The 27801-nt window shown below is 41.2% G+C and overlaps 1 protein-coding gene across 1 annotated transcript; it reads left to right on the forward strand.

Moving 5' to 3' along the window:
- Positions 1-26958, forward strand: gnas (GNAS complex locus). Its single transcript, XM_080469969.1, has 12 exons — positions 1-1759; positions 6312-6384; positions 11106-11160; positions 11308-11427; positions 17246-17343; positions 20825-20879; positions 21168-21241; positions 21406-21464; positions 21559-21679; positions 21995-22125; positions 22773-22840; positions 22999-26958. Exons 1-12 carry the CDS (start codon positions 1621-1623, stop codon positions 23143-23145), a joined length of 1140 nt encoding a protein of 379 aa, XP_080326095.1. The 5' UTR covers positions 1-1620; the 3' UTR covers positions 23146-26958.
- Positions 26959-27801: the final 843 nt, after the last annotated feature.

Consider the following 27801-nt stretch of genomic DNA (forward strand, 5'->3'; position numbering starts at 1 on the left):
CTCTTCAGCGCTGTCTATCTCCTCAATGTAGGCTACTAATCTCGGGGAGAGAGAAAGCGAGAGCGCGAGAGAAAATAATAACCTCCAAGAATTGGTTATTCCTGTCTTTCACCTTCCTCGACCAGCGGCCGGGAGGGGAGCGGCCTTCACGGTGGGAATGTGCTGCCACAACAACCTCGTGTCCTATTTTTTTGTGAATGTAAACGCACATGCAGTGTTAAGCCTGTAGCCTGTTTACCCAGCTCGGATTCGGGAGGAATATTCATCTATAAATGTGTGTTTGTCTGACAGCGCGTGTGCGTCGCATTCACAGGCCGTATGTAGGCTCCGACAGCCGAGCCTGACAGCGGGGGTTGCTTCTTTTTTTTCTTCTTCTTCTTCTTCTTCCTCGCCTGCAAGAAACGTGGATACATTTCGAGGGATTTTTCGCATCACGGTCACGTTTTCTTTTTTTCTTTTGCCTTCGTTTTTTTTTTTTCTTTTTTTCTTTTCTCCCCCTAAGTGTTGTTTTGTGCCTCTGCTCTTCGCGGGAGTCGCCGCAGCCCGGCCGGAGATTTGGAAAAAGTGTATCGGTGCGCAGTTTTGGAGGCTCGGCGGCGATGTGAGGGGCTGATAACACATTTGAGCAACAAAAGCGAGGGGCAGAGAGAGAGAGAGAGAGAGGGAGAGAGAGAGAGAGAAGGCCCTTTGGAAGAGAAAACACAGTCATCACAGATAAGGAGGACACATCGGGGGGACATTGGATGTTTTTTGGTTGAGTTGGAGGTGGCGGAGGGACTTCAGGACCGTCTTCTGCTCGATTCGATGCGGAGAATGAGAAGCAGCCGGATGACGACGGAAGCGGGGAGAATATCACACATGTAGCTAGTTTTTTCTTTTCTTTCCTTTTTAGGGGGGGTGGGTGTCAGTATTATTCTCTATTCCCGCTGTCCTGGCCAAACGAAGACTGAGGACTAAGCTAGGGACTCGAAGTGTCCGCCTATGGGAAGGTTTATGATGAGAGGCGACGTGGAAACGAGCCGCGCCACCGCACGGGCGAGCCTTGCGCACACGCCGCGTCGGGCGCCTTGTCACGGGCAGCAGTGAGACGCAAGACCCGGGCTTTCGGAGATGCAAATTATGGCTGTTTGTTCTGCCTCCGCTTGAGGTGAAACCCCGCTTTTTTTTTCTTTTTTTTTTTTTTGGTATCCTGAAGCACGGTGTGGATTACAGTTCGGGGGGGGAGAAAAGAGTTTGGAAGGAGAGAAAACGAGAAAAGTGAAGCAGGATCGAGCAGACTGTGGCGGCCTCCGTGTATCCTGCTCTTTCTCTCTGACAGCAAAATACGCCTTATGGACACAGTTTCTACACTGCTGACAGCTTTCTTTCTATTTTTTTTTTTTTTTTCTTGCATCAAGACGAGAATCCACAACGATTGTAAATGCGGATAGCATTGTTGCCAAATCCGTGGGTGAAACAAGGGATCTAGCCTAGTTTATTTTATTTATTTTTCTTTCTACGTCCCCCTCCTCCTCCCTCTCCTCCTCCTCCTCCTCTTCCACCTCCACTAGTACTTCTTCTTCAACCTCCACCTCCTCCTCCCCTGGATCCCCCTTTTTTTTTCTTTTTTCTTGCGAGAAGATGGGTTGTTTGGGCAACAGTAAGACCGAAGACCAGAGAAATGAGGAGAAGGCACAAAGAGAAGCAAACAAAAAGATAGAGAAGCAGCTCCAAAAAGATAAACAGATATACAGAGCAACGCACAGACTACTACTTCTAGGTGAGTTGGGCTCCCTTTTATGTATTTTATTTTTTTTAATTGAATGTCTTTTCTGTGCCTGTACTTCCACAGGGAAAGGCCTCTGGGTTTGCTTCCTCCCTGCATAACCTTCTGGGATGTTGTTTTGGGGAAACATTGTCAACAGTGTGACTTTGCCATTGCATCAGGCTCAAAATGCAGCACTGTGCTGGCTTTTCAGCATGTTGCTGTCAAACTGGCAGCCTACAACTACCAACAACCAAAATACACTTGGGCAAATCGCCACTGCTCAGTTTGAGAGGTTACAGTCGTGTGGAGTAAATCATATCACAACAAATCAATCCAAACTGAGGGCATTTAGAGATTTCTCATGTATGTTTCACTTTATCGAAATATTGTTTCTTTCTGTTCAACTATATAGAGGAATCATTATAGTCCTGATAATGCATGCAGGTTTAAAGGTGTCATCAGAGTTTCACAATATATGCAAGTTTGAATGTCTGTAGGCCAATTGTGATGTTTTCACTCACCGAAAGTGAGTAAATGAAGAAATGGACATGTGTAAGACTCCACATGTGGTTGTGTGTGTGAGAGAGTGAACTGGAGGTGGGCTGGGTCTCCAACGTTACATAAGAGACAAATAAGAGTGTCTAACTTTCCCTGCCATGCTTCCGTCTGTACCCTCCCCGACTGTCCTCTCGCAGGCTCAGTACCTCAAACAAATTGGATTTGTGTGTTCTTTTTAAAATTGCAAACTGGACTATTTTAGGAATGCAACTTGACAGAGGGTGCACATTTGTATGACACACCGGTATTTATGTTTGGAAGGAAGTTGTGGTGACTTTAGGAGAGCAGAAGGACGGGACCCACATGAAAACCAAAACAAAGATGTCTGGCGTTAGTTAAAGTTCCTTTCAATTATATAATCCTCTAGGTTGAGTTAAATGCAGACCTGTGGACCCAACAGTCTGTTATTTGTCTTTCTGCATACTTTTGGAAGATATTTTTAGAGTGAACAAACCCAAATGAAGCACAAAAGGGTCACTCTCAGTTCAAACCCAGTGGAGGTGAAAAAAAAGAGTCTGCTCAATCTTTTGCTTTATTTGTGTCCATATTGGGAAAAGATAGGATCTGATATAACACAATCAATATTTAACTGTTACAGTGTCGACCACAAATAAGGCAATGTTCTTAGCCAGTCTTTGCAAAGCACAAATGTTATCCATTTATTTGCTGAGCAGAACTTATTGAGTCTGTTTTGGGGGGGGGGGGGGGGGGGGGGGGGTTTCTTAGTCTTTCAGGTCTTTTTCGTGGCATGGCCTTTTGACTCATATTACTCAGTGTAATTAAGACTCACAGTTTGAACTGATCATTGGATTAAGTGGTCAGTTTGAATAGATTAACTAGATAATCTAATTAAAATGTTAACAAGTTTGTGGTTCGTCTTAGCTGGGTGTGTTTCGCTTACAAGTGTGGCAACTACAGCCATGACACAAGATGTGACATTCGTACACGATGGAGCCTTTCGAGTAAAGTAATGACTTAAAAGCTTAACTCATGTAGTCACATCTGGTGTATTTGTAAAAATATGACCAATACAGAGGATAAGTTGTGGGTTCAGTAAACTCCCTTTTTATTTTTAAACTTTCTTGTTTTATTATTGTTGAATTTATCTTCAACTTTAGGAAACATGAGCGGCAGTAATGTCTTAATATTTGTATTCGGGACAAGTCCTATTATATCTATTTTGACCTGAGATTCCTTCAAATGACATTTATGGTGCACCACAGACATGAACATGATGGTAAAGGCATCGCTAACATTTATTTGGACTTGAATTGAAATGCATTAGCTCCACATTGTTTACAAATTAATGGGACAGTACTGTGTACACACAACAAAGGGGTGTCTGCCAAACTATTTGGACAGCTATCTGTGATTCCCGTGCAGTGAATGCTACATTGACTGACAGTGTTGCACCAGGTTTATAGCGTCTCTCTGACGGCCCGTACAGTTAAAGTTTATACACATTTGCCTCTTGTGTTGTCAGGAAGTTTGGCATGAGTGTAAAAGGATACCAGATTTACCAGCAGCCATCTGCTTCCACCTGTGAACACAATGCAAAACGTTAGACGTTTATTTTCCTGACCTATCAGAAACCTGTTTGACCTTTGAGTCTCATCTGATGACATTTCCATACAATGTGCATGTCACTTTTATCATGTTTTTTGCAAAAGTTTCCATCTTGACCACATTTGTGCTGATACACTGAGATGCTCAACACCTTGACTCCTCTGTGACCCGGGTGGCCACTAAAAATCTGTGTCCTTGGGTGGAAATCTGGCCAAATTTGCCAGAGGACGACACATTGTCAAGTTCTTTTGAGTTAGGCATTTCACTTTTTTGACTGATCAGCTCTTAGGAGCTTGTGGTTTTTTTTGTTTGTTTGTTTTTTCGCCAGGTTCAGGGTTATTAACTAATTCTTTGAGTTAATCTAATCATGATAGGACTGTAAAACAAAGCACGCACATCCAAACACAAGCCTCCGTATGATATTTAAGACAGATTTTCAGCTACAAACCTTCATTGTTGTCATGAATGAACCCTTTTACAAGAGTGATAAATAACACTGCTATGTCTGTTTTAAGTTGCAGTAAGTAAGCTGTGTTTTCCAATAGAGCGACTTTATTTTTCAACAGCCCATCTAAAGATATTGGTCTGAATATATAAAATCTTGTCAAGGTGTGCTAAAATGAAAGTGCTTCATATCCAAGGAGTTATTAACTTAGTGAGCCACACTGAACTTTAGGTTTGCTCACTCTTCACGTACATGAAGGTTTGAAATGACACGTTAAGAGATGGGGGCAGCTACACACACTCCAGCGACAGACACTGTCCAGCAACTTAAACGTCACTGTGAAAGTGAAGGCAGGTTGAATTAAATCGTGCTGTGGCATCTTCCTGTCTCTAAATGTGTTTTTCATGACTGACATACTAAAGAAATCTGTCCTTTAAGTGTGGACAATCTCTTTCAGCTTGTTTTTGCACCCTGACGACACAATTTCCTTTTAGGACACAATGATTACGACGCTGGTCGTTTGGTCGAACAAAGCAGTTAGTATTTGAAAAGGGATTGAAGCCAAGACATTTGAAGGGTCAGTTTGTTAGGAGACAAGAGTTTGTCAAATCAGCCGTATGACATTGACGCTGAAGCTGAATACGCGCTTGGTTATATTATTTGTCTGTCAGGTCTCACATGTCTGATAGGTTTCATTTTGCTGAACAATAAAAATCTGCTTTTGGAAACTTTTTGAAGCTGGGCTTTTCTGAGAAGTTTAATTTCCCTCCAAATCAATGGGGGGCAGCACATTACCTAGGAGTTGGTGAGTCAGCTCCACTGATCCACTCTTAATCCAGTTTGTGGTCTGAGGACTAAAAAGAGACGAGAGAAGAGTCCTCCTGGTTGTTTTACCCATGGCAGCACTGTCAAAATGTACATCTGGTGACGGAAAAGTTGAGTTAATGCTGATTTTCATCTGAATACATAATGCATCACAGTTGGTTGTTTATACAACTGCATTGCTGTACCAACAATGAGCTCATGATCATCTGAGGTGGACGATGCAGCAATGGAAGAAGATAGTCTGATCCGATTGGTCACATTTTCCAGTCATCTCGTGCATTCACTGTTTTGGGTCTTGAACTGAAACATTGCTCAGGGCAGTATGATTCTTTACACAGCGTTCTGCTGGAAGCCTTGGGCCTGCCATCCAAGTGGATGTTACACCGTCACGTACCACCTACTTCAAGTTTATAGCAGACTATGTGGAGTTTTTCATGGAAACGTGATCCCCGATGGCCGTCACCTTTTATAATATGATGATGCACAACCCGTGTGAGGTGTTGATTTGGCCTCCAAATTATCCTGACCACAGTCCAATCCAGATTCTGTGAGACCTTCTAGACAAACAAATTTGATCTAAAGAGGACAACCAACTTTCAGGGCTGCTAGCGTCTTAGTACCACAGTCCACCTTCAGAGGCCCGATCAGATTGTAACGTTATGGCTCGTCAGTGTGTCGGTACAGCACAGTGATATTTATTCTAAGTTGCATCTTGCATGATGTTTCTGAACAGTTTGGCTGTTTGACACATTTCTGTTCAACAATGTTTTACAGGTAGAGCTTAAACTTTTTCTGGGAGTTATTTTTAAACATGTGAATGTGTAACTGTGGTCTCAGTATCAAGGGGGAAAATTCAGTTTATTATTTCAGCCTTGACCGGCAGCACTGTCCTTGCTTCCACAGGTTTCAGTTTCCACCAAAAAGTCACTGTGGCGTATTAAATAGATTTTGGGCTGCTGGGGGGAAAAAAATGTCACAAGGCAATTCAGTTGGTGTAAAACAATTCCTAAACTTTTGAAATCAAAAGCTTTCATAAGGTACACTGCAGAAAAGATGCACTCATAATTTTTAGCGGTATTGAAAATGAACTTGTTTCTGTATGTGTTTGTGAGAACACGTGTGTTATTGTCTTCACTCTGTGATGTTTAACTTTCTCTCTTGTCCTTCCAGGAGCTGGAGAGTCGGGAAAGAGCACCATAGTGAAGCAGATGAGGATCCTGCATGTTAACGGCTTCAATGCAGAGTGAGTACGAGGCCTGCAAGCAGCGGAGCCTGAGCAGTATCTGCTGTGCGCTCTACCCTCTAAAGCGAGACCTGTCTTCTGGAAAACCTCAATTCCAGGCTGGATGTGCTCGTCCCCTCAGACCCCAGCAGAGACCAGTGCGGTGGTTCACATGTCCTTGAAAATCCGCGCAACATGTTAGACTTGAACATCTTTAATAATCTCAGTGTTGTTAGTAAAGGCTGTAATTGTTCACTTTGGCACTCACAAACAACTTGAAGAAAGTTCACAGATGAACCGTATATTCATCGGGATGATCTGATATCATGAACAACTTATATAGTCGTATAATTCCCAGCTATAGGCTGACAGTGATTCCAAAAATGCAGTATAGTATGAAGTGGGTGCGTAATTGATCTGAGCTCGCCTTAGATTTTAAATCCAAAATTCACAAATGATATCTTTACACAGAATGGTCCTTTTTATTACTTTTTTTAAAAAAATTTTTTTATAGGAAATCATGACTGAAACAAAACTGTCAATCATTTAGTAAAAACAGACATTTGACCCAACTTTGTTCTTAGTATAATGTGGATTAATTACAATCATAAAAGCAGCTTTATTTCAAAAGCGTCACGGTTGTCATCACTGCAGACCGTATGTTGTAAAACCATCTAACTAGGATTTCGTCATGCTATTTATTACCTATGTTTACCAGCAGCTGTTGATAATATTTTATATTCTATTCAAAGAAAGGTCAGTACTCTATAAAATGGCGTAAGCAGGGTATGAATTCTGAAGGGATACTATGCTTATTATGGATATTAAATGTACTGAAAGCTCATAAATATTGTGTATTAGCTTAATATTAACAACTAGAGTCCAATGAAACTGGGAGTAGAACAAAATATAATGCCACTATATTCTTTTCACAAATGTTCAGTCAGGCTGACCCAGTAGTTGGTTACAATTAAGTTTGGTTTTTTTTAATAACAGGTCTATATATTTGTCTAAACTCTCTGGATTATGTTTCTAGAATGTCATTATTATGATATATAACAAGATGGATGGTAATAAATTATTCAAATCTAATAAAATACAAAGAAAACCCCAAAGATATTTAGTCTCCGCCCTCTATTGTGTTGTCCGAAGACATTTCATAAGTTTCATAAATTCAGTAGCTTTGCAAATAACTCTGACTTCTTTCTGACAAAACATTACATTTCTGATGTGTTGTTTTTGGACCCTTAACTTTCTCTTGCCTGTGTTGGCGTCTGGTCACGTATTGGTGGAGATGGAAGCATCTTTGCAAGGTTAAACTAGAAAATCAGCACCTAAGGCAGACTAGAGCATATGACCCAGCGCGTGACTCCACAACAGTGTGTGTGTGTGTGTGTGTGTGTGTGTGTGTGTGTGTGTGTGTGTGTGTGTGTGTGTGTGTGTGTGTGTGTGTGTGTGTGTGTGTGTGTGTGTGTGTGTGTGTGTGTGTGTGTGTGTGTGTGTGTGTGTGTGTGTGTGTGTGTGTGTGTGTGTGTGTGTGTGTGTGTGTGTGTGTGTGTGTGTGTGTGTGTGTGTGTGTGTGTGTGTGTGTGTGTGTGTGTGTGTGTGTGTGTGTGTGTGTGTTCCCAACTTGTCTCCATTAACAAGATGCACATCGCAGACAGCATCGTCATTACAGTTGTGTACTTTAATACGGCAGTTCATACTCGTCAGGACGACGTGTGTTCATCAGGCTTCGTGTGGCTCCTCTGTTTCCTCGTGCAGTTATATGGAATACTTAGATGTGTGTGTGTGATCAAAAGTGTAATAACAAATTATCTGTGGACAAAGATCTGTTCAAAACAAAGTAAGAGTCTTGTCGGCCACTTGCTGTTGGACGCTCACATGATTAAAGCATAGTTCTGCGTTTCAATGTGTTTGACTCGTCAGTCAGGACGAAAATACACTAAATTGGGAGTTAAAAGGCTCAGAAATACTTCTGACGGGAGGTTTGGTGTGAATGGATGGAGTGTTGTGGTTAAGTCGGAGTAATTGTCTTGTGACCGGAAGACTGCTGGTTCCAATTGCTGGTGTGGTTTTGGAAAAATTAATGAATGGATGAATGAATGACTCTGCTGTCCATATTCATGAACAATCACTGCTGAGCTGCCCTTGGGCAAGGCATCAAACTACCAGCTCCATTCACTGCAGCGCTGAGGTGGTCGGATACCATGGCTTGTTTTGAGATTTCTAGTTGGAAAAAATCGGGGGGGGGAAGCCTCATATTTAGCTAATTGCTGAATCCAAGCAGTAAATTCTGTGGTCATAAAGTCAACACAAAAAGCAGAAAAACAAGAACACAGAAACACAGGAACTACTGAGTGCAGGGGTAATTATGAGTTCCTCACAGTTAGCCGTCCCCTTTTCAGTTGTGACCTCGCATTGAATCACATTCTTTTCCATAATATGATCGTGTCCGACAATCTTTTTACTGCAGAAAACGCACAGATTCATTAACCAATCTAGTTGGAGAAAATGTCAGGGTAATTCCAAACAAATGTTTTCCTTTTTAACTTACTTGACTGAGCATTAAAAATAAAGTTCTTTATGGTTATCCGGTGATGAGTGAGCAGCACATTTAGCAGAGCAGCAGCTGTTAATGCATCTAGACAGGAGGCGTTCAGGGACAGGGCTGAGTGTAGGTGCCTTTCCTTTTGGAGGATCTCCGGTTCTGCCACATTGCGACTATAGTTTGGTGAATAGAGAAAACAACTGCTAAAAGATCAAATTCAGGTTGTGTGAGTCTGGAAATTCTTAAGTTCTCAACTATTTTTCTATTTACTAAATTTATATCTCATTTTTTTATATATATGCTTGTTGGACATTTTCTGATGATAATTATATGACGTGTACTGTGCTGTTAAAGACACAGAAGAAGCTTTTGATTATGCATCATGTATCAAGACTATAGGTTTGCACAGAGCTTTTATTGACGCTGTTCGTTTGATTTCACACTTGCTCTGCGAGTCACTGACATTTAGTACTCACCTGCTAAGAGGAAATAATGCAAATGTCGAACATATCGACACACAGGATCTCTGCAACAACTCTTCAGTCTCGTGTCTTGTTGCCTTCCTCTCTCACTGTTTTAACTACACAGTAAGCAAGTGTTTTCACTCTTGCACACACATTCAGTCATGTGATTTTTAATGAAGATCAGGTTGAAAATGGCTCTCGCTCCCTCCTAACCCAATAAAGTGAGATTTTACCCAGTCTTTTCTGTCTCGCTCCTCTTTTTCCTGGTGTACAGTGGCCTTGGGTAGTTTTTCTAATAATTTGGAGTAAAAATGCAGCCACATCCCATTTTTTTATACACTATGCTAAATGATACCAAACGTAGAGGAACAAGACGTTGCCATGCATGTGAAACTACGACTTTGGCTCTATCGAGCTCCAAAAAGAAACATTACATTTCATGTAATGCCCATCTGGTGTTTGTGATTTTATCTATTTGAAGACAAATGTTATATGTGAGAGATTTAAGAGTGGTCTGAGCTCATAAGCGCTCAGAAGGCTGCAATGGTGTGGGATCTGTTTGTGTAGATTGTCATTAAGGTGTTGCAGAAACACTTTTGCAGTGAGGCCTTCACAGATTTAACCTTTTAGATGAAGAGAACAGTCATGCTGCTATTGGTGATCTAATAAATGTGCATATTAAATGTGTTGCACCTAAATCTTCAATCGATAGAGGTCTTGCCTGCATGTGAACCTGCGCAGCATATTATGCCTGAATGGGAGTGGGGGGGGGCAGTAGAAAGGAGCAGACAACTGAGAGGCCCGTCTCGCCCTTTGTCACTGACACACAACTATTGTAAACACAATGCGCTGTTGTCCTGGCCGGCTCAAGGTGAAAGATAGACTAACTGGCTCTCCGGTTGCCTTTATTAGAAACATTTCTGTCACACAGAGTCCAAATGTCTTGTACAACACAGCGATTCCTTCACGGCAGTCAGACATAATTTTTCTACCTCGCGTGCCGATGAAGGTCTGTTTACCCTTTCTGATCAAAAACAAGCTTAATGCACAGCTCTGTTTTTGCACCGTGTCACAGTAACATGGGATTCTTTTTTAGTATTTTTTGTAATAAGTTAACGCAGGTATTTTAAACTACAGCAGATATAAAACATGAAGTAGTGTTTTTACCAACCGTTCAGACACAATAGTTTTTTTGTTTATTTTGTAAATTATATAATCTAATGTATTTTGGGTTTTTTTTTTTTACTTTTATGACTCCTTTTTGAAGCTGTTGTTTGTATGTGTTTAAAATTCAGACTGTACAGTTTTTGTTGTTTGAGATTCTGTCCTGTTGAATGGTATTTGACAGCGCTTCAATATTAGTCCACAATCAGATTATTAAGGAACATTATTCCCTATCGTTTTGTGGCGAGGACTGTAATGTGTCGCAGCACAGAAAAGCTGTAGGCATGTAGAAAAGTGAATTTTGTCTGTTTTCTTTGGTGCCAACCAGGTTTTTCTCCTGCACATAACATGGATTTACTTGCCATCCTCACACCCCCTTTAACACAGGAAAGTTAACCTAGATGAAACACGACACATGTACAAAGTGATCACATCGATATATAACTGAAAACACAAAGATAATAAATTTTTATGTTCGCAAAGCAAACGCAACAATATATTTCTTGTTTTTGTTACTTGCTGGACAGGAACGTCTTAAACCTGACTGTCATTGTGTGTTTCAGAGAAAAGAAGCAGAAAATTCAGGACATCAAGAATAATATTAAAGAGGCTATCGAGGTAAGTGTCATTGTGATCTAGGATATGTTTTACTACTTTAACAACAATGAAAAAAAGATGCTGTAAGCTTGTGTTTCTTTGTTTCATACTCATGAGCATTTCTCTTCTTTTTTTTTTTTTTTTTTTGTACATGTGTGTTTTCAACAGACCATAGTAACAGCCATGAGCACCCTAACACCGCCGGTGCAGTTGGCCTGTCCAGACAACCAGTACCGGATCGAATACGTTCTCAACCTCGTCAACCAGAAAGACTTTGAGTTTCCATCTGTGAGTAGAACCTGTGTGCACTCGCGGAGTCTGAAGTCTCGTCAGAAACTGTATTTAGTCTCATGTGGGCGACCGTAGGGACGCTAACGACGTCCCCGGTTCAGGAGCTTTCCTGTGTGCCGTGGTTACTTCAGGGTTTCTCCAGTTTTCCCCCACTGTCCAAACACGTGTTTGAGGTTAATTGGTGACTCTAAATATTTAAAGTTGTGAAGTGACCTTTGACTAAGCCCCTCCCTCTTTAGTTACTGTTGCTAACAAGATATTTGTCTTTTTTTTTGTTTGTTTGTTTGTTTGTTTTAGAGAAATTTGTTCATGTTTTGTCTGGGTTCTGAAAATAGGATACAATAAACCCTTTTGTTAATCCTTTCGTGACACCTCATCTCGCTGTTACCCCAAGAACATCGTTTGACCATTTTTGTATCTTAAATGACTTAAACATCCAGAAAACACCCGTCTTTCTGATGGGTTGATCATCACTCTTGACAGTGATTCACAGAATCAAATACACAGTAGTGTGTTGTGTTCATTGTATTTTCTGTTTTGTATTTCATATTTTAATGGACAAAAAAATGTGTCGTTTCAGAGCTGTGGTTTAATTCAGCTTTGTCTATTTAAATTTGGAGCAATGGTAACGTTCAACTCAGCGTGTGTGTGTGTGCGTGCGCGTGTGTGTGCGACAGAAAAGTCCCAGATGACATCACTGAGGTTCACAGGTGATTCAGAGGGGAATGTTTGCCAACGTCTACAACCCTCACCGGGGTATTCCCATTAACTAATTGTCCATGCCAGGAGACTAAACCTCAGAGTTTCACTGTTGATCCTATGAGGCTACAAACAATTCAATTTTCAGCTTACTCAGATTCTCCTCAGAGGAAAAGCTGCTAATTTTATGTAGTGATGGGACTGATTATGTTTTGATTTCTCCCCTGCCACCACCATGTGCAGTCCATGTCATCGTAACGCTACATTCACTCTTATTTGATACACAGCTGATAGTTTAGCATAGTAAGATTGAAATAACATTGAAATAGTTCACATATGAAAATGAACATTCCCATATAATGTGAGAGTTTTTAAATAGACTTCACTTATATTGTGTCTTTCAACTGAGTGAAAAAGCCTGCAAAGCACTTTTAGATTGTTAATCACATTCACCCATTCACACACACATTCACACACCAATGGAGGCTGCTGCCATGCAAGGCACTGTCACTGAGAGAATTGATGGAATTTAACCTGCAACCCTCGGATTGGGAGACAACCGCTCTACCAACGAAACCCTGCCACCCCAATTTAGTACATTTCAATTAGTGATAGGCAGATTGATATGAAAAAATTGATACTTCTGATGACATGCATATCCATATTTGGAGCGAGTGCCCTGTTAAAATATCATTAAGTCTATTGTCAACTCAAGTTTTATCAATTCAGTCCCTTTTCCCGCTGGTTGGCCTAGCCTTTTTTTTTTCTTTCTTTCTTTTCTCTACATGTAACTTGTGATGCTCATATTGTGTGCTGTCACTCAAGAGTGTCATGTCTGAGGCTGAGATGTGTTCAGACCACGTCTGACCACCAACACAGTCATGTTCGAACCTGAGATGAGATAATGGCTATAATTTGAAAGAGATCTTTCTTAACTAATTTCTCTTAACTCATAAGTTTAGGGTTACGAAGTGTCATTGTCGTATCAGTATCAGCGATACTTTTTATTGGATCGATATGGGATTAAAAAGGAGATCCTTGGTATCACATGTCACAACACATGTTAGAAACTAAAGACTACTTTCATAGTCTGTTTTTATTTGTTCGGTTTCTTCTGTGATCAGATCTGTTGTTTTTGTGTTTTTTAACCTCCCATTCACGTTTCTGAAAGGAAAGCTGAGCTGAGTTATAAGAGTCAAAAAAACAATGATGGTACTGTAAAGTGGTGTTAAGATTAAGAGTTCTAAAAAAACAAAACAACCTCAAATAGAAATAGACACAGTGGATGTTGTTCTTCCATGTGGTGAGGTAAAACCACTATTTTAAACCACCTGATAATGAGTGCATTAGTTTGTGTCATGAGGTTCCAGAGTTAGTATTTGTAATAAACGTCAAGCACCAGAGTGCTTCTCCTGTGTCCAAACAGTCTAAAGGGTTTGATGTTGTTATGGGAAATGTCTAGTTTGAGCAAGTTTCTGTCATACAAACCGTATGTTGATTCAAAAAGATCTGCTTGCTCAGTTTTTTTTTTTTTTATTCAAAAGAAAGTAAAACCTCCACAGTGCATTATTCCTCTGATCTTCTCGAAGTCGTCACAAGTGTCACATGTCGTATCTCAGAATTTCGAGTCCCCCAGTTGTGTGGATTAATTGTTATAATCTGAGAGTTACTGGAAAGAGGAGAAAAAAGTTGTATTGGAGAGGAAGCATTACATCATAAAAGATAGAGAGAGGGTTTTTTTTGTTTATTTTAGTTTTTCTTCAAGCACATATCTGTTTATAAATGAGCACTCTGTAAACATAATTTGCTGTCATGCAGAACAGAACTTTCTTTGAACAATAGTCTCAGGCAGGGGTGTGAAACATGAGGCCCATGGGCCAAAACCGGCTCCCATCTGGCACGCCATAACACCAAGCAAATTGTAAAAATTTCATAGAAAACACTTTTTTTTTTTTTTTTAACAGATTTCTTAAGAATAGTGGATGATCTTGTTTTTTTCCCAGGTTTGCTGCATTTCTAAGCTGCAGAGACAGAACAGACAATTAAACAGCGTCCCGGGGGGAAAAAAAATGATTGTGTATATATTCTGGTTCATAATTTTAGTCTTTTGTAAAAAAAGAAAAAATAATAATTGCGAATCGGTGTTAATTTGATGCCTACAAATCAAAACAGATGATAAACTTTGAAGCTTGTGGCTTTTGTCAACTGCTGTGACTCACTTGATAGAATGAGTGGATTTCCAATCTCAAGCTTGTGGCGACTCTTTCCCCTCCCTCACTATGACCATGTGTCGATATAGAAGATAATAAACTCACAGTGGAACCCAATCGTGTTCACGCACCTTGCATTGCACTTTTATTGTGGGACGATAGTAAAGCCCCACTGGGTGCGTCAGTGCGCTAAAGGTAAACATAGAAAACAACAACAAAAACGTTATTATGGCTGATGATCACTGAACATGTGAAACATCAAGGTCTTTACCATAAACATTCATGTATTTATTCATTTACGTGATGACTCGTGAGCCTGCACTCTCATCCTGAGTGATTTATAGTTGGTGAGGAGACAGAAAATGACAGACTTGCTCAATGGACATTCATTAGCAGCACATCAGCTATTACAGGAATCTAATGTGGGAGTTTTCACATCCGGGATGCTCTGTTTAACCACTGAATCACCCTGCTGCTCAATGAATTCCACTCATGCTGTGCTGTTGGGGAAGCAATTATTTGTATACGATTGGGGTTTGGCTCAATCTCTTTGGTTGGTTGACTTGTTTATGATGAGCGTTGCATAGTTTCCACGTTGTAAAACAGGGTGTATTTAAATCGCGATCTGCATCTACATCTGCGTGCGTGTGTGTGTGTGTGAGAGAGAGAACTGAAAGGTGTGTACTCACGGGCGTCATCAGCAGATCAACAAAGACCTACGCCCATTTTTGATTACGACATTATTTTAACTGAATGGAACTGCAAAAAATATACTAGATGTATTGGTGAATTTGTCGTTTCTAAGGAGGACATTGCTGTTTTGAATAATTTATCATAGAAAACAACATGCCTGAACAATAATTGATTGCATTTTATTTTTCATCAATGATTTTCGTGGGGGGGGGGTCGTCACTGGGCTGATGGGCTTACTATTTCTTGCATTATAAAGGAAATGATAGATATACATGATGATTAAGACCAGCGCTTCATGGTCATGTATGAGTGTTTCATCAATCAGTACCATGCCTTAAATGTCTAAATGGTTCCGCTGCATATTTTTTGGGAACATTAACTCTATCTTTGGTCAGAAACTTTTGGGATAGATGGTTTTATTGGTAGCTCCTTGTACAAACCCAAGTTAGTTTTGCTATTTATAAACTAATTTGTTCCTATGTAGTAAACATTGCTACAAGGTTCATTGATCGTCTAAATGCAGGAAATGTGAGAGTAACTACACAGCCTTGAATGACTCCCTCCAGCTATCATCGATCGATATCTTTGTTGTCCAAAGTAGAAATGGACTAAAACAGATCACAAGACTATCACAAAAAGACACACAACTACTCACAAGTTTAAATACACCAGTGAGAAGTCATCAACTGGCCTGGATGGGAGGAAGCGAGTAAAACCCAAATTCGCACCCATTTTTTCTTGCCATGAGTTGACAGTGCAAAACACTTCACTACCACGTCAAATATAAATCAAGACAATTACAGGAACATCTGCGAGTGTGTGTGTACGAGCCTGAGAAATCCCACATCTACAAGGAGGAAGTAACTTGGGTTTGGCCTGCATCACTTTACAGATGTCAACACAAAGTGTCTGCTAATTAACTTGAACAGCGCTGCACGTACAAAACACCCTGAGTCACTGTCATTCCTCTTTACAGATGCTTACAAGATGTGTGAATGTTAGTTTTACGTCTGAAACTAAAAATGATTTATTGATCAACCTACCAATTAGTGTCATACAGGCTTCTTGGATTCATATCATCATACTTTACCTTGCAGACATTGCCAGTAAGGGCATTTTTCTTGCTAACTCCAGTATTACAACACTGGAACTGTCATCAGATATGTTTAGAACAACATCTAGATTGTAAGTTCAGTTGTAGTAAAGCAGGTGACATTCTCTGACATTTGTATGTCTCGCACTGCAAACGTTACACAACTAAAAAGCTGTAGACTACTTCTGCTTTGTGTGTCTTTTGATGAAGTCCTTTAGTTCAGGTGTCAAACATGCAAGTCACTGCAGGGAAGCAACCGAGACCTTACAGGTAGAAGAGCAAGGGAACACACACACACACACACACACACACACTGAACACAATGTTGTAGATTGTGTACATTTTCAAAGTATAAATGTATATATTCCGTTTCCCGACACAAATACTTTTCAAAACATCTGCCTTATAAATATACATGTTATGTATATTTATAAGAGGGGCCTGGTTTGATTCCTGTCTTTGTAGTTGTCTTTTATTGTGATTCTTGCATGTCTGACATAATGTACCACAAGTGCTCTTGCACTTTCACTCTGAGTGGACTCAGAGTGAAGGTGCACTACCTTGATTCTTGTGCTGCCTCCAACTTTCCCTGAAATAAAATCTGCACATAATACCTGTTGTTGATGCAGACGGAGGAACATTAGAAGTGAAGTGCCTCATCGATGCCGTTCCTCGGCATTTCCCACAGGCCTTCTGTGAATAGCAGCATGGTGCTTCTCTTTGCCTCCACCCCTATTTACCTTTGCAGATATGTACACAGGCGTCGCCCAGGCACAACGTACACTGCGTGTGGTGTCAACAAAAATGCCGAACACCCGCTGCCCTCAGATAAACACGTCACAGACAACAGACAACCCTATCCTCTTTTCATTCCTCCATCAAATTTGGTGTAAAATACAGTCATGAATCAGAAAATCTTCTGCTTGTTTGTCTTTGAGTGGCTGCACTGGTGTGTGGCCTGTTTGGTTTGTTCAACAGTGATTCAAACCAAATCATGTCACAACTGAATATACCATGCATGAAGAGAATAAACCTGACTCCTTTGCTCTGTCTTCATCAGTTCTGAGTTCTGCCTCGTGTCATTAATTGTTTTGTTGTGTCTTCCTTTGTACCTCCTCAGGAGTTTTACGATCATGCAAAAACACTGTGGCAGGATGAGGGCGTCCGGGCGTGCTACGAGAGATCCAACGAGTACCAGCTAATTGATTGTGCACAATAGTAAGTAACTCTTGTTCTTGGAAGTGCCATTTGTTGCAAAGTCCAAGTACGTTGCATGCTAGGAAGTGGTAGAGCAGCTAACACTGTTTAGTTTGAGACTACATCACAGTGCAAGCTCATCCCTTTAAGAAAAATAAATTAAACATTAATCGGAGTGTTATATTTTATCTTTCGAGAAAAATCAGTTTCTGTAGGAAATCATAAGGGGTCACACTCATCCTGAGTCACATGTTGGCTTTTCTGTATCCAGAAATACCTAAAATTGTGCTTTTTCCCCTAATTTTCCATAAGTGCTTGGGATCGCTTCCTGGGAGTTCTCTGGGGAAATAACTGAGCAGAATTGGTGGATGTTTGAAATCTACCTGATCTGTTTCACATTTACACAAAATTTATGCCAGTGCAGACACAGTGGCGTAAGATGGTTATCCAGGAAGACAGACTTTGACAAATTTTCATCCAATTCTTAATTAATCATGCATGTACAGGATAATGATGCTGGTGCAATGAAAATGAAGTTTTATTTCACCTAAAGTTTATACACATGCTTGTTCAGGCAGTAGCCCTTAGATAAAACCTACTAGTAAACCCCAACAAATCTTGTAGTTAATATTGCCATTATTTGAGACGTTTGTGGTGTGTATTTGTGCATTATGCAACTTACAAATGTCTCTGTGAGACACCTGTTACTCTGGTTTTGCAGCAGTATTTTAATATACTTCCACTTATGGAAAAAAGTTGACGAATCTTAACTACATTGCCACAGAAGTTCATGGTTGATCATGTAGAATCATAAAGGTGCTAATTTGGCTCTTCGGGAACACCTAGTGGAGGCTCCAGGATACCACTACCAGTTGTTATGTGAGCCAGGATTAAGAGAAGTTTAGTTTTTTTTCTATTGTTTGAAATATACATATTGAGGCAATGCTTAGGTATCACTAACGTGAGCTCGATGTTCCCCCATATGCCAACAACTGCTCAATGTTTCGAGGCAACACCCGTGCAAATCTACATCTATGGAGGTGTCCTGATAACTCAACAGCTCAACAATCAAATAGTTTGTTGTAGATTGTTGTTCACGGTTTCCTGCAGAGTGTTGTCCAGTTAACATTCCCAGGCAAGGGTATGTAAAATGCACAATGAATGTATAGTAAAGGAGTCATGTAACTGCAGCAGTTTGCAGTGTTTGGGAGCAAACATGGCCGAGGCTGAGTCATCTGCAGATCAGAGGATGTTCAGAGGAGGAGGAGGAAGAGGAGGGAGGAGGAGGAGGAGGGTGCTGGTTGAGGAGGGGTGCTGGTTGAGGAGGATACCTTTGCTGCTCATCCCTGGACTCGACACGTTTTCTTTTTCCTTTTTTTCTTAGGGAAATCTCCCCTGGCCAGTATTGCACTCAGTCATGTATAACTTTAGATTACCGTGGTCTTTTAATAGTGTACGTGAGGAGGAACCCCCCCGCCTTCCGACCTCAGATGGCTGAGATGGTACAGTCCAGCTTCACGGTCCTTCCCTCTTTCTCGCTGGCACAACCACAAAAAACACAAACTCATCTTGCTCCTACTTTTTTTTTCTCCTCCGCCTCTGTCTTCCTCCTCTCCATCCGTCTGTCTGTCTTCTCTCTGGAGCTCCTCCAACTGCACGAGATCGGCGCTGATAGACTATTAATAGAGCCTGTGGTTGGGTCTCCATGGTAACCGTGCTGCAGGCCAGGGCGCTGGGGAGCTATTTTGAAATCTGCTCTGTAATGTCTGACAGAAGCCACTATTCTCTCTCTCTCTCTCTCTCTCCTCTCTCTCTCTCTCTCTCTTCTCTCTCTCTCTCTCTCTCTCTCTCTCTGTCATCTCTCTCTCTCTCTCTCTCTCTCTCTCTCTCTCTCTCTCTCTCTCTTCTCTCTCTCTCTCTCCTCTCTCTCTCTCTCTCTCTCTCTCTCTCTCTCTCTCTCTCTCTCTCTCTCTCTCTCTCTCTCTCTCCTCTCTCTCTCTCTCTCTCTCTCTCTCTCTCTCTCTCTCTCTCTCTCTCTCTCTCTCTCTCTCTCTCTCTCTCTCTCTCTCTCTCTCTCTCTCTCTCTCTCTCTCTCTGCGCACTTTATTTGAAATGAGTATTTCTGTGAACCTGTATGAGTTCACTTTTCTTTCTTCTGTACAGTTGTCTCACCATGTTTGTACTTGGAGATTACAGTATGACTCCTTCTATGGACAGACCAATCAAAACAACCAATGTGTTCTGTAACTCACAACAAGTCCGGGCTATTTTGCATTTCAGGTCAAATTTATGGAAAAGGTAAACATTTTATGCAACAGTGATTTATCATGAGAGTGGGCCTTTTAAGTAGAGGCATGCAATGGTGATTTCAAAGTATCTATTGAGATGAAAGCCAACAACAGTGGAGGGTATACAACAAAAAAAGTCAATGCATCAATAACTTGTCATGTGGCCTTGAGCATCAAAACAATGACTGGACTGATTATGTTATTCAGGTAGTATGGTCTTGTCACTGTGTCATTCACAAAGTGTAGGGCAGTTCTGTATTGACCAGACACACCTGCCCACACTGCAACACCACCAAAGACTCGTCTAGGGACAACAGTGGCTGATGCGACGTTGTTTTGTGTTCTGCTCAACCTGAATGGACTTTATTCAGAGCAAAAATGTTCTCTGATCCTTCAAGACGTTGACACCTGGTGGTCTTGCAGGTGGTCTAGCATGCAGACGACACTGATGTAACCAGTTTCCAATGAGCTGGCGTGACACTTGGCGCCTCTCACCTTTCTTAAATATACCTGGAGTTGAGTGGTATCCATAATCTGGTTCCACAGAGCTCTCCTCACTGTGAAGCAGTCATCAGTGTGGGATGTGGACAAAAGATGTCTTTCTGTGACTCTTCCGGTCGCTCTGTTTCACCTGCTGATGACGCTCTGTGACACTGAGCTCAGTGGACACTTCTGTCTGAGAACATCCTGTATGAAGCCTCACAGTGTTGAGGTCCTGTTGATACATTTTTAGAACGGTCTGATGTTAAAATGTGAACAGCATGACGAGGAGGAATGTTTTAATACCACTTTTAATTCAACCGATATATGGATCAAACATCTGTTGTGAATTTCGAGCAAGAAGTACTAAAGCTTTGAACAGTTCAGCACGTGCATTCAAAAGTTTAGAGAAGGTCAGAAATTCACCCAGAAACCAAATATACAAAACTTTTTATGAGTCGTGTTATTAGCTTCTGTTGTGAGCTGTCTGCTGAATTAAAGCCCCCAAGCCTGTGAGGAAAAACATTTTTTGTTTGTGACAATTTCCCATTTGCCATTGAACTTGTTGCTTTTTAAAGCTTAAACAGGTTTTTTTACTCCCTCGAGCAAAAAGGACCCTGTCATGTTGGGATGTTGTATGAGCACATGTACTATGGGACCACTCTGTGATTGATAACATATAGATATGTTTTCTCACCTTCTTAATTTTTCTTTCTCTCTTTTTCTTCCTTCAGCTTTCTAGATAAGATTGACATTGTGAAACAGAGTGACTACACTCCCACAGATCAGGTGGGTGAGCGTCTTCACACTTCATTTTGCATTACACACAGTTCTCTAATCTGCTGTTTTGTCATATTGGTGTTTCATGAAGAACGCCTTTAGCCCTGCACTGCAGTGCCGTTTTTCCTTAGGATGCTCACGAGCCACCACATCAACATTCACCCTGAATAACAAATCTGTTAAGCACACAAATTCAGTTTGTGTCGTCCCAGATAGTTTAGTGTCAGCATTCAGACTCCCACTGATTTCTCTTAACCATCCTGACAGTTTTTCTCCACTTTCCGTCCCTGTCACCAGGACTTGCTGCGGTGCAGAGTACTGACATCGGGGATCTTTGAGACGAGATTCCAAGTGGACAAAGTTAATTTCCAGTGAGTAAAACCACTGACCGTGAATTACGTCGTACACAGTGATTTCTTAAGACTCAACCAGCAGTGACAAAGATGTGCTGTGGTTCATGGTATGCTGTAAATGTGTAGCTTCTCCACCCGATGGCAGTATTTCACATCTATTATACTCTGTTTCTTCATCACAGCATGTTTGATGTTGGTGGTCAAAGAGACGAACGTCGGAAATGGATTCAGTGCTTTAATGGTAACTTCTTCAAATCTGCCCGTCCCTTCATTGTGCTTGAATCTCGTGTTGTTCCAGTGCATCTGAAGCCTCTCTGTTTCTGCCTCGTCCTCAGACGTAACCGCCATCATCTTCGTGGTGGCTAGTAGCAGTTACAACATGGTGATCCGAGAGGACAATCAGACCAACCGTTTACAGGAAGCCCTCAACCTCTTTAAGAACATCTGGAACAACAGGTAAGGAGACGCTACGGCACGTGTCTGCCTGTGCAGAAGCATCTACCTCAAACTGTTTAGCATGTACTCAGCAGAAGAATTGTAACTGCACTTATCGATCGAGCCTGCAGACACAACTGGGAATCTTTCTCATCTTATTTTTTGTGCCGAAGTATTACACCATAAAGTGCAGGGCCTCCAAAGCAACAAGTCAAAACAAGTTGTAGTAGTGATTAAGAAAACAAAAATGGCTGAACTGAAGATTGCTGAAGCCTCTGACTGTGTGATTTGTTGACATACATTGAACATGCGTTCACTTTGTTTTGATCTCCTCAGGTGGCTGCGGACCATTTCAGTCATCTTGTTCCTAAACAAGCAGGACCTGCTAGCAGACAAGGTGCTGGCAGGGAAGTCCAAAATCGAGGAATACTTTCCTGAGTTTGCTCGCTACACTACACCCGATGACGGTGAGAAGTCTTATTTCAGTTTAATGAAGTTAATTACTGACCTCCAGATTGCTGTTCTTCTTTTGTGAGGATTTGTTGGATTCACTTCTGAAGCAGCCATGTGACCAAACACCCCAAACTACCCTCAAACATTTTCAAATGAAAAGGGCATCTGGTGTGAAAGAATACCATTATGTCTCTATTTTTTGTGACACAAGAAATTCTCAGTAAAAATTGGTATAAGTACAGGTCTGCTGTAGATTCTGGAATCAAATCAAATCAAAATCACTTGTTTTCTTCTGCTGTGCAGCCGTGTGTCCATGATGAGTTATCGTTTCACTGCAAAAGGAAAATCCTAAAAACAGCTAATAATATTGATGCTGGTTTAGCAGTCCCTGCAGTAGATAAACCCCCAAAATGCAGAGAAAACAGACATGTTTTGTAGCTATTTTCACTTTTAACAGAGTAAAAAGTCTTATGTACAAAGAAAATCCATTTACTGGTGTCAGACTTGCACATCTCCCCGTCCAACATCACCCCTGTTTACATTCCAGAGTGCTAATAATATATTTTACACACGTCTGAGAAGTTTTTCTGTCGACCCCACCTGAGCTGAAATGTCTCCAAGTTGGTATCTTAATACATTTTTTTTCTCTCTCTTTTCACAGCAACACCCGAACCCGGCGAGGATCCACGTGTGACTAGAGCAAAGTACTTCATTAGAGATGAGTTCCTGGTGAGTTCACAAGTTTATTTTTCCTGGAATTTGTTGTCAATGTCTAGCTTACGTTAACTTAATCATAGAATTGTAATGATGTCTCGTTAAAAACAAGAACTGTGCTCCTCAGCACATGCGCAGTAAGGCATCACATGGTCTCCACTCTCCTTCTGCAGAGGATCAGCACAGCAAGCGGCGATGGGAGGCACTACTGTTACCCCCACTTCACTTGCGCTGTGGACACAGAAAACATCCGCCGCGTCTTTAACGACTGTCGAGACATCATCCAGCGGATGCACCTGCGGCAGTACGAGCTGTTGTGATGGGGAGACGAGAGTTGTTTGGTCAAAAACCTTCAAAGCAGATCGGACTATGGAAAAAAAAAAAAACCACAAAAAACCCCAGAGTCTCTGAACTCCCCTCTTCCACAGAATTGTGCGAGCTCTTGTGACAGAACGGGGGCCTAAACACTCAACACACACACACACACACACACACACACACACACACACACACACACACACACACACACACACACACACACACACACACACACACACACACACACACACACACACACAGACAGTTACAGCAAACACACACTGAACCCAAAACTTCCCCCTGATGCAAACTCCCTACATGTTGTAGAAAAGAGCTATTTTAATGGAAGGGTTTAAGGGGCTAACGCATAAAGAGACTCTTCTATCCACATGCAGCCATACTCCCAGCCCCTCACCTTTCAGCATTGTCACACACACACACACACACACTTTTCAAAGACCCCACAGCGGCCCAGCTCGGACTGAGTGTTCTGCAGCGTGGAGGGTTTGAGCCGCGTTCGATTTTGTGCGACATCCCTGTTAATGAGATCGGGATGAAAACTAAGAGAGCTACTACTCCAGTGCAACTGGGAAAGAGATAACTGTTGAATTACAGCAAATAGAGAAATAAATATGTCACAGCAGATGAACTGAACACTGTATCTTACGGAAACAGGAAAAAACAAAATACACACACACACAAGCACTGTGCTCAGGACTAAACTCAAACCATGTACACCAAACCTTCCTATCACCTACAAACACTTTTAAATCCAACTACAGGCTCGGCTCGCACACACAAATGTATCACACCTGCTTCTTACCGGACTGCGCCGCCGCGGGTTTGAATCCCGAAATGTGCTGATCTGTCGGCGGGTGGCCCGGTTTGTCAAGGTGCCGGCGATTTATCCCGACCGGCGCTTGAAGACTGAACGGCAAGGAGCAGAATGAACGGACCTCTGGTGTGTTTGTGGAGGCTGATGGAGTCGGAGCTTCACAGGAAGGGGACAGAGCCGACTGCGGTCCCAATCGCTCTGATGTGGAGCGTGGCCACGATGGACGAGGACGACAACGACTTCTCCACATAACTGTTTTGCCACCTGACTTTGCCTTGTTGGTTGTGGAGCAAAAAAAAAACAAAAAAAAAAAAAGGAAAAATGGAAATGAAAAAAAAACAAGTGAGGAGGGTCTATTGAATTTAAAAACAAAAAAGAAACAATACCAACTTTTATGGGACTTGAATGGAGGGCAAAACGCATCCTTCTGCAGTACCGTACCATATAAGTTAAAAAGAACTGTCATCCTGTTTTACTGTCTCCACAGCTGTTTCTGTCTGTGTAGACTTTGTGCCATTGTGCCCTGTGCGCTCTCTCTTTCTTTCTCTCCTCTGACAGTTGAACTTGCTGTCCACCACCTTCACCTTCTCTCATCATCTCCTCTCTCTCACCACCTCCTCCTTCCCCATTTGCACTTTTAATTTCCTGGAAGTAATTTTTTTTTTGTTTTGTTTTAAGAGAAAATAAAGTATGATGATCCCAAAAATTACATATATAGATTATATATGAAGTTGATGACAACAAGCGGGACTTTTTTTTTTTTTTTTTCCTTCTTTTAAACTCGTGGTCAAACAACTTGCTCGCACCTCCCTGCCATTCCTCCCTCCATCATTCCTCCTTCCTCCCTAACCTCCTGCTCCTTTGTAAGTCTGTCTTTACTTTACTGCTGAACTATTATTCTTGTACAGACTGTAAAATGTATTATTTTGTACAACTTTATTGAAAAAAACAAAAACTTTTAGAAGATCCCTGTGCCTTGATCACGACTGTACGTGTGTAATGAGCTAAAGTGGGTGTCATACTGCGCTGTATAGCTTGGCCAATCCCCCTCCCAACTCCCCAGCTTCTTCTTTCTCCCCCTCTTTCTTTCTCCCTCTCCTTCGCCACGTCTCACTATCTCGCTCTCGTTCCTCCGTCTACTCTCTTTCCTCGGGGAAGGCAGACAACCATTCGTAGCTTTTGTAGTTTTATTTCTCTTCCCTTTATCCTCCCATCCTCTCTTTATGATTTAAATGTCTATTTTTGGAGCCATATACCCCAAAAAGATAAATATATGAAATGTATATGGGTTTAAAAAAAAAAAAAAAAAAAAAAGTATTTTATTAGAATCAAATGAACCTTGACAAATTGTACACTTGATAGTGTGCGTATTGCTATAACTTAAATCCTTTCAACTGAAGTTGTGTTCAGGTTTCTTTTGTTTTTCTGCAAAGAACATTTCTGAAGAGTTGAAACCGGAGAGGACGGATGCAAAACAGTGCTTGTGTCTCAACAAAACATTCTTTTGCTCGACAGCTGGTAACAAATGGCAAAAAATAAACAAGTTGGTTTTAATCTATTTGCTGATGGGAGAGGCGGTCCTCCTGCTTGGCTCTGCACGGGTCAGACGGCCTGTACAGCATCGGCATCGCTCTCATTTCAGTGCCCTCGTCTTCGTTTCATGTGTACATCAAATATGGGTCTCTGCTTTCTGAGCAGGAGCTCTTGAGGAATAAAGATTTTGAGTGGGGAGGGGGGGGCTGTCATAAACACATAACACAAAGTGACATGTTCTCAGCTTTCTCATGAGGAGTTTCTCATGTCCTATCCCTAAAGTGCAGCCAGAGAGGTTGCTATAAATCCACACTGCATGGAGGAAGTCGGGGTTCCTGTTCGTTTACCAGCCACTTCCTCTTCACAGCCCGTTTCTGACAGGAGGGCCTCCCGCTTGGAACCTAAAGAGTGGGAAATCAAACAAGCTCCTCATGGTAGTGACTGATGGGATGTGAACTGATAATCCTACATTCGCTTCAGTGAGTACTTTATTTAAAAGATGTAACCGCAGTTCTCATGATCTCAATCAAAACGTCTTGCCTCTTTAGTTAACCCATCAAGTTATTTCTGCTCACCTTATTAACACTGTCCACCTTCAACTTTATGCTTTCTTTAGATGTATTTGTTTGCGAGCTGGGTCATTGAAAAGCAACCCTCACGATTTTGGTTAAAACATAAAATAAGGCGGAACTGCACCTGTTGGCTGGCAGACCACGTGTGGTCCTTATCTCCATGCTCATGAATAAACGGTTGGTTTGACGGATGATCATGGGATTATTATTTCAAGCGCATTTAATTACTCGATCACAGAGTGTACTTCAAGTTAAAGAACAAAAAGAGGTGCTTGCTTCTTCAATTCTGCGTTTTCCTGCATGATGAGATTGGTTATTGGATTTCACAGCTATTAAAAGCCAGTAGGTAGTAAATTTCAACAATGACGAAGAGAATTGTACAAATACACTGCCTTCTCGTTTTAATCCACATTAATGAAGTGCGTGTTGCAAATCACACATGCTCACATAACTAAATGGTATTTTGAGTACTATTCACATGCATGATCTACTTTTAGAAAATTTGACTTGCCACAGTCCACCTACTATTTGGACCAATAGTTCTCTTCAGTCTAACCTGTAAGATTCATCTTTTAAAAGATCATCTCTGATTATCTACAGTTGTTCATCAGAGTGAAATTTTGTACATTGAACAAATGAATTGAATCAAGCAACTCTTAAAGGTACTTTAGGACACATATGCAGTACTCTTGTCATCTCCCGGAACCAGTAGGTGTCAGTACACACATACTTCACTGACATTTAAACGATTTCAGAATCTATCCATCATGGGTTGGGTGGTTGCTGCAGTAGATTTGCATTTCTTACTCAGGATTGTTGTTGGTAAATATCTGCTGTAACTGTTCATGTCTACAGATCATATTTGTAGAAAGCGCTCTTTTAAAAAAAAGAAAAAAAAACTATGTTTGGCTGAAATGAGAGCAGTACCCATGTGAAATAATACCCCAAACATTTCCTGAACAGTTGCATTTCATTGAATGTCGCTGATACAAAAAAAAAAACGAGTTGCACGAATTGGAGAGCTTTGCCCAAAAATCACTCTGTATATCCGTCTTACAGTGTCATTTCTTTGACTATCTTCTCTGTATTTTCTTAAAACAAACCCAAAACACTCATCATTCAAAGAGATTTTAATGATTTTTTTTTAACCTGTGGAAAGATGATTACCCAAATCCTAAACGTTTAGAGGAGCTGAATTGATTATCAGGAACGTGCTTGGTGTTGGTGATGTTCAGGTGAGTAGAAAATGACTGAATCTTGCGTTTTGGAGGCTGTATTGATTTAAATGCACACAAATAGGCTGAAGATGACCAAAACTTCTCTTTTTAAAAGGTTTCAGCTTTTTGATCTCTGAAAGATGAATCACCGTGAACCTTATGTGAGCAAAGAAGTCCAGTATAAACATGTTATTGTACTTAACTAATGTAGTTAGTGTTTAAATACAGGAGGTCAAGGTCAGTGTGTGGGTAAACATAAAGGCCATAATTTCTTTCCATTTCCAAAGCAAGCAACGTTGACCATCTTACCTCTGGAAGCATGACATCAAAGATAAAATCCAGCAGTTCTCTCTCCCCACTTGTTCGTCCTACACCCTCACCTCCTCAATCACCCGCAGGAGCTCAATGAGCGATTGGAAATGGGAGTAGAAATCAATAAATTCTAAATTGTTGTATATACTCATACACATGACTGATGAGATTTCCATTTCCCCGCTGGTC

Source organism: Lipophrys pholis (assembly GCF_963383615.2).
Source record: "Lipophrys pholis genome assembly, chromosome: 8".
Lineage (NCBI taxonomy): Eukaryota > Metazoa > Chordata > Actinopteri > Blenniiformes > Blenniidae > Lipophrys > Lipophrys pholis.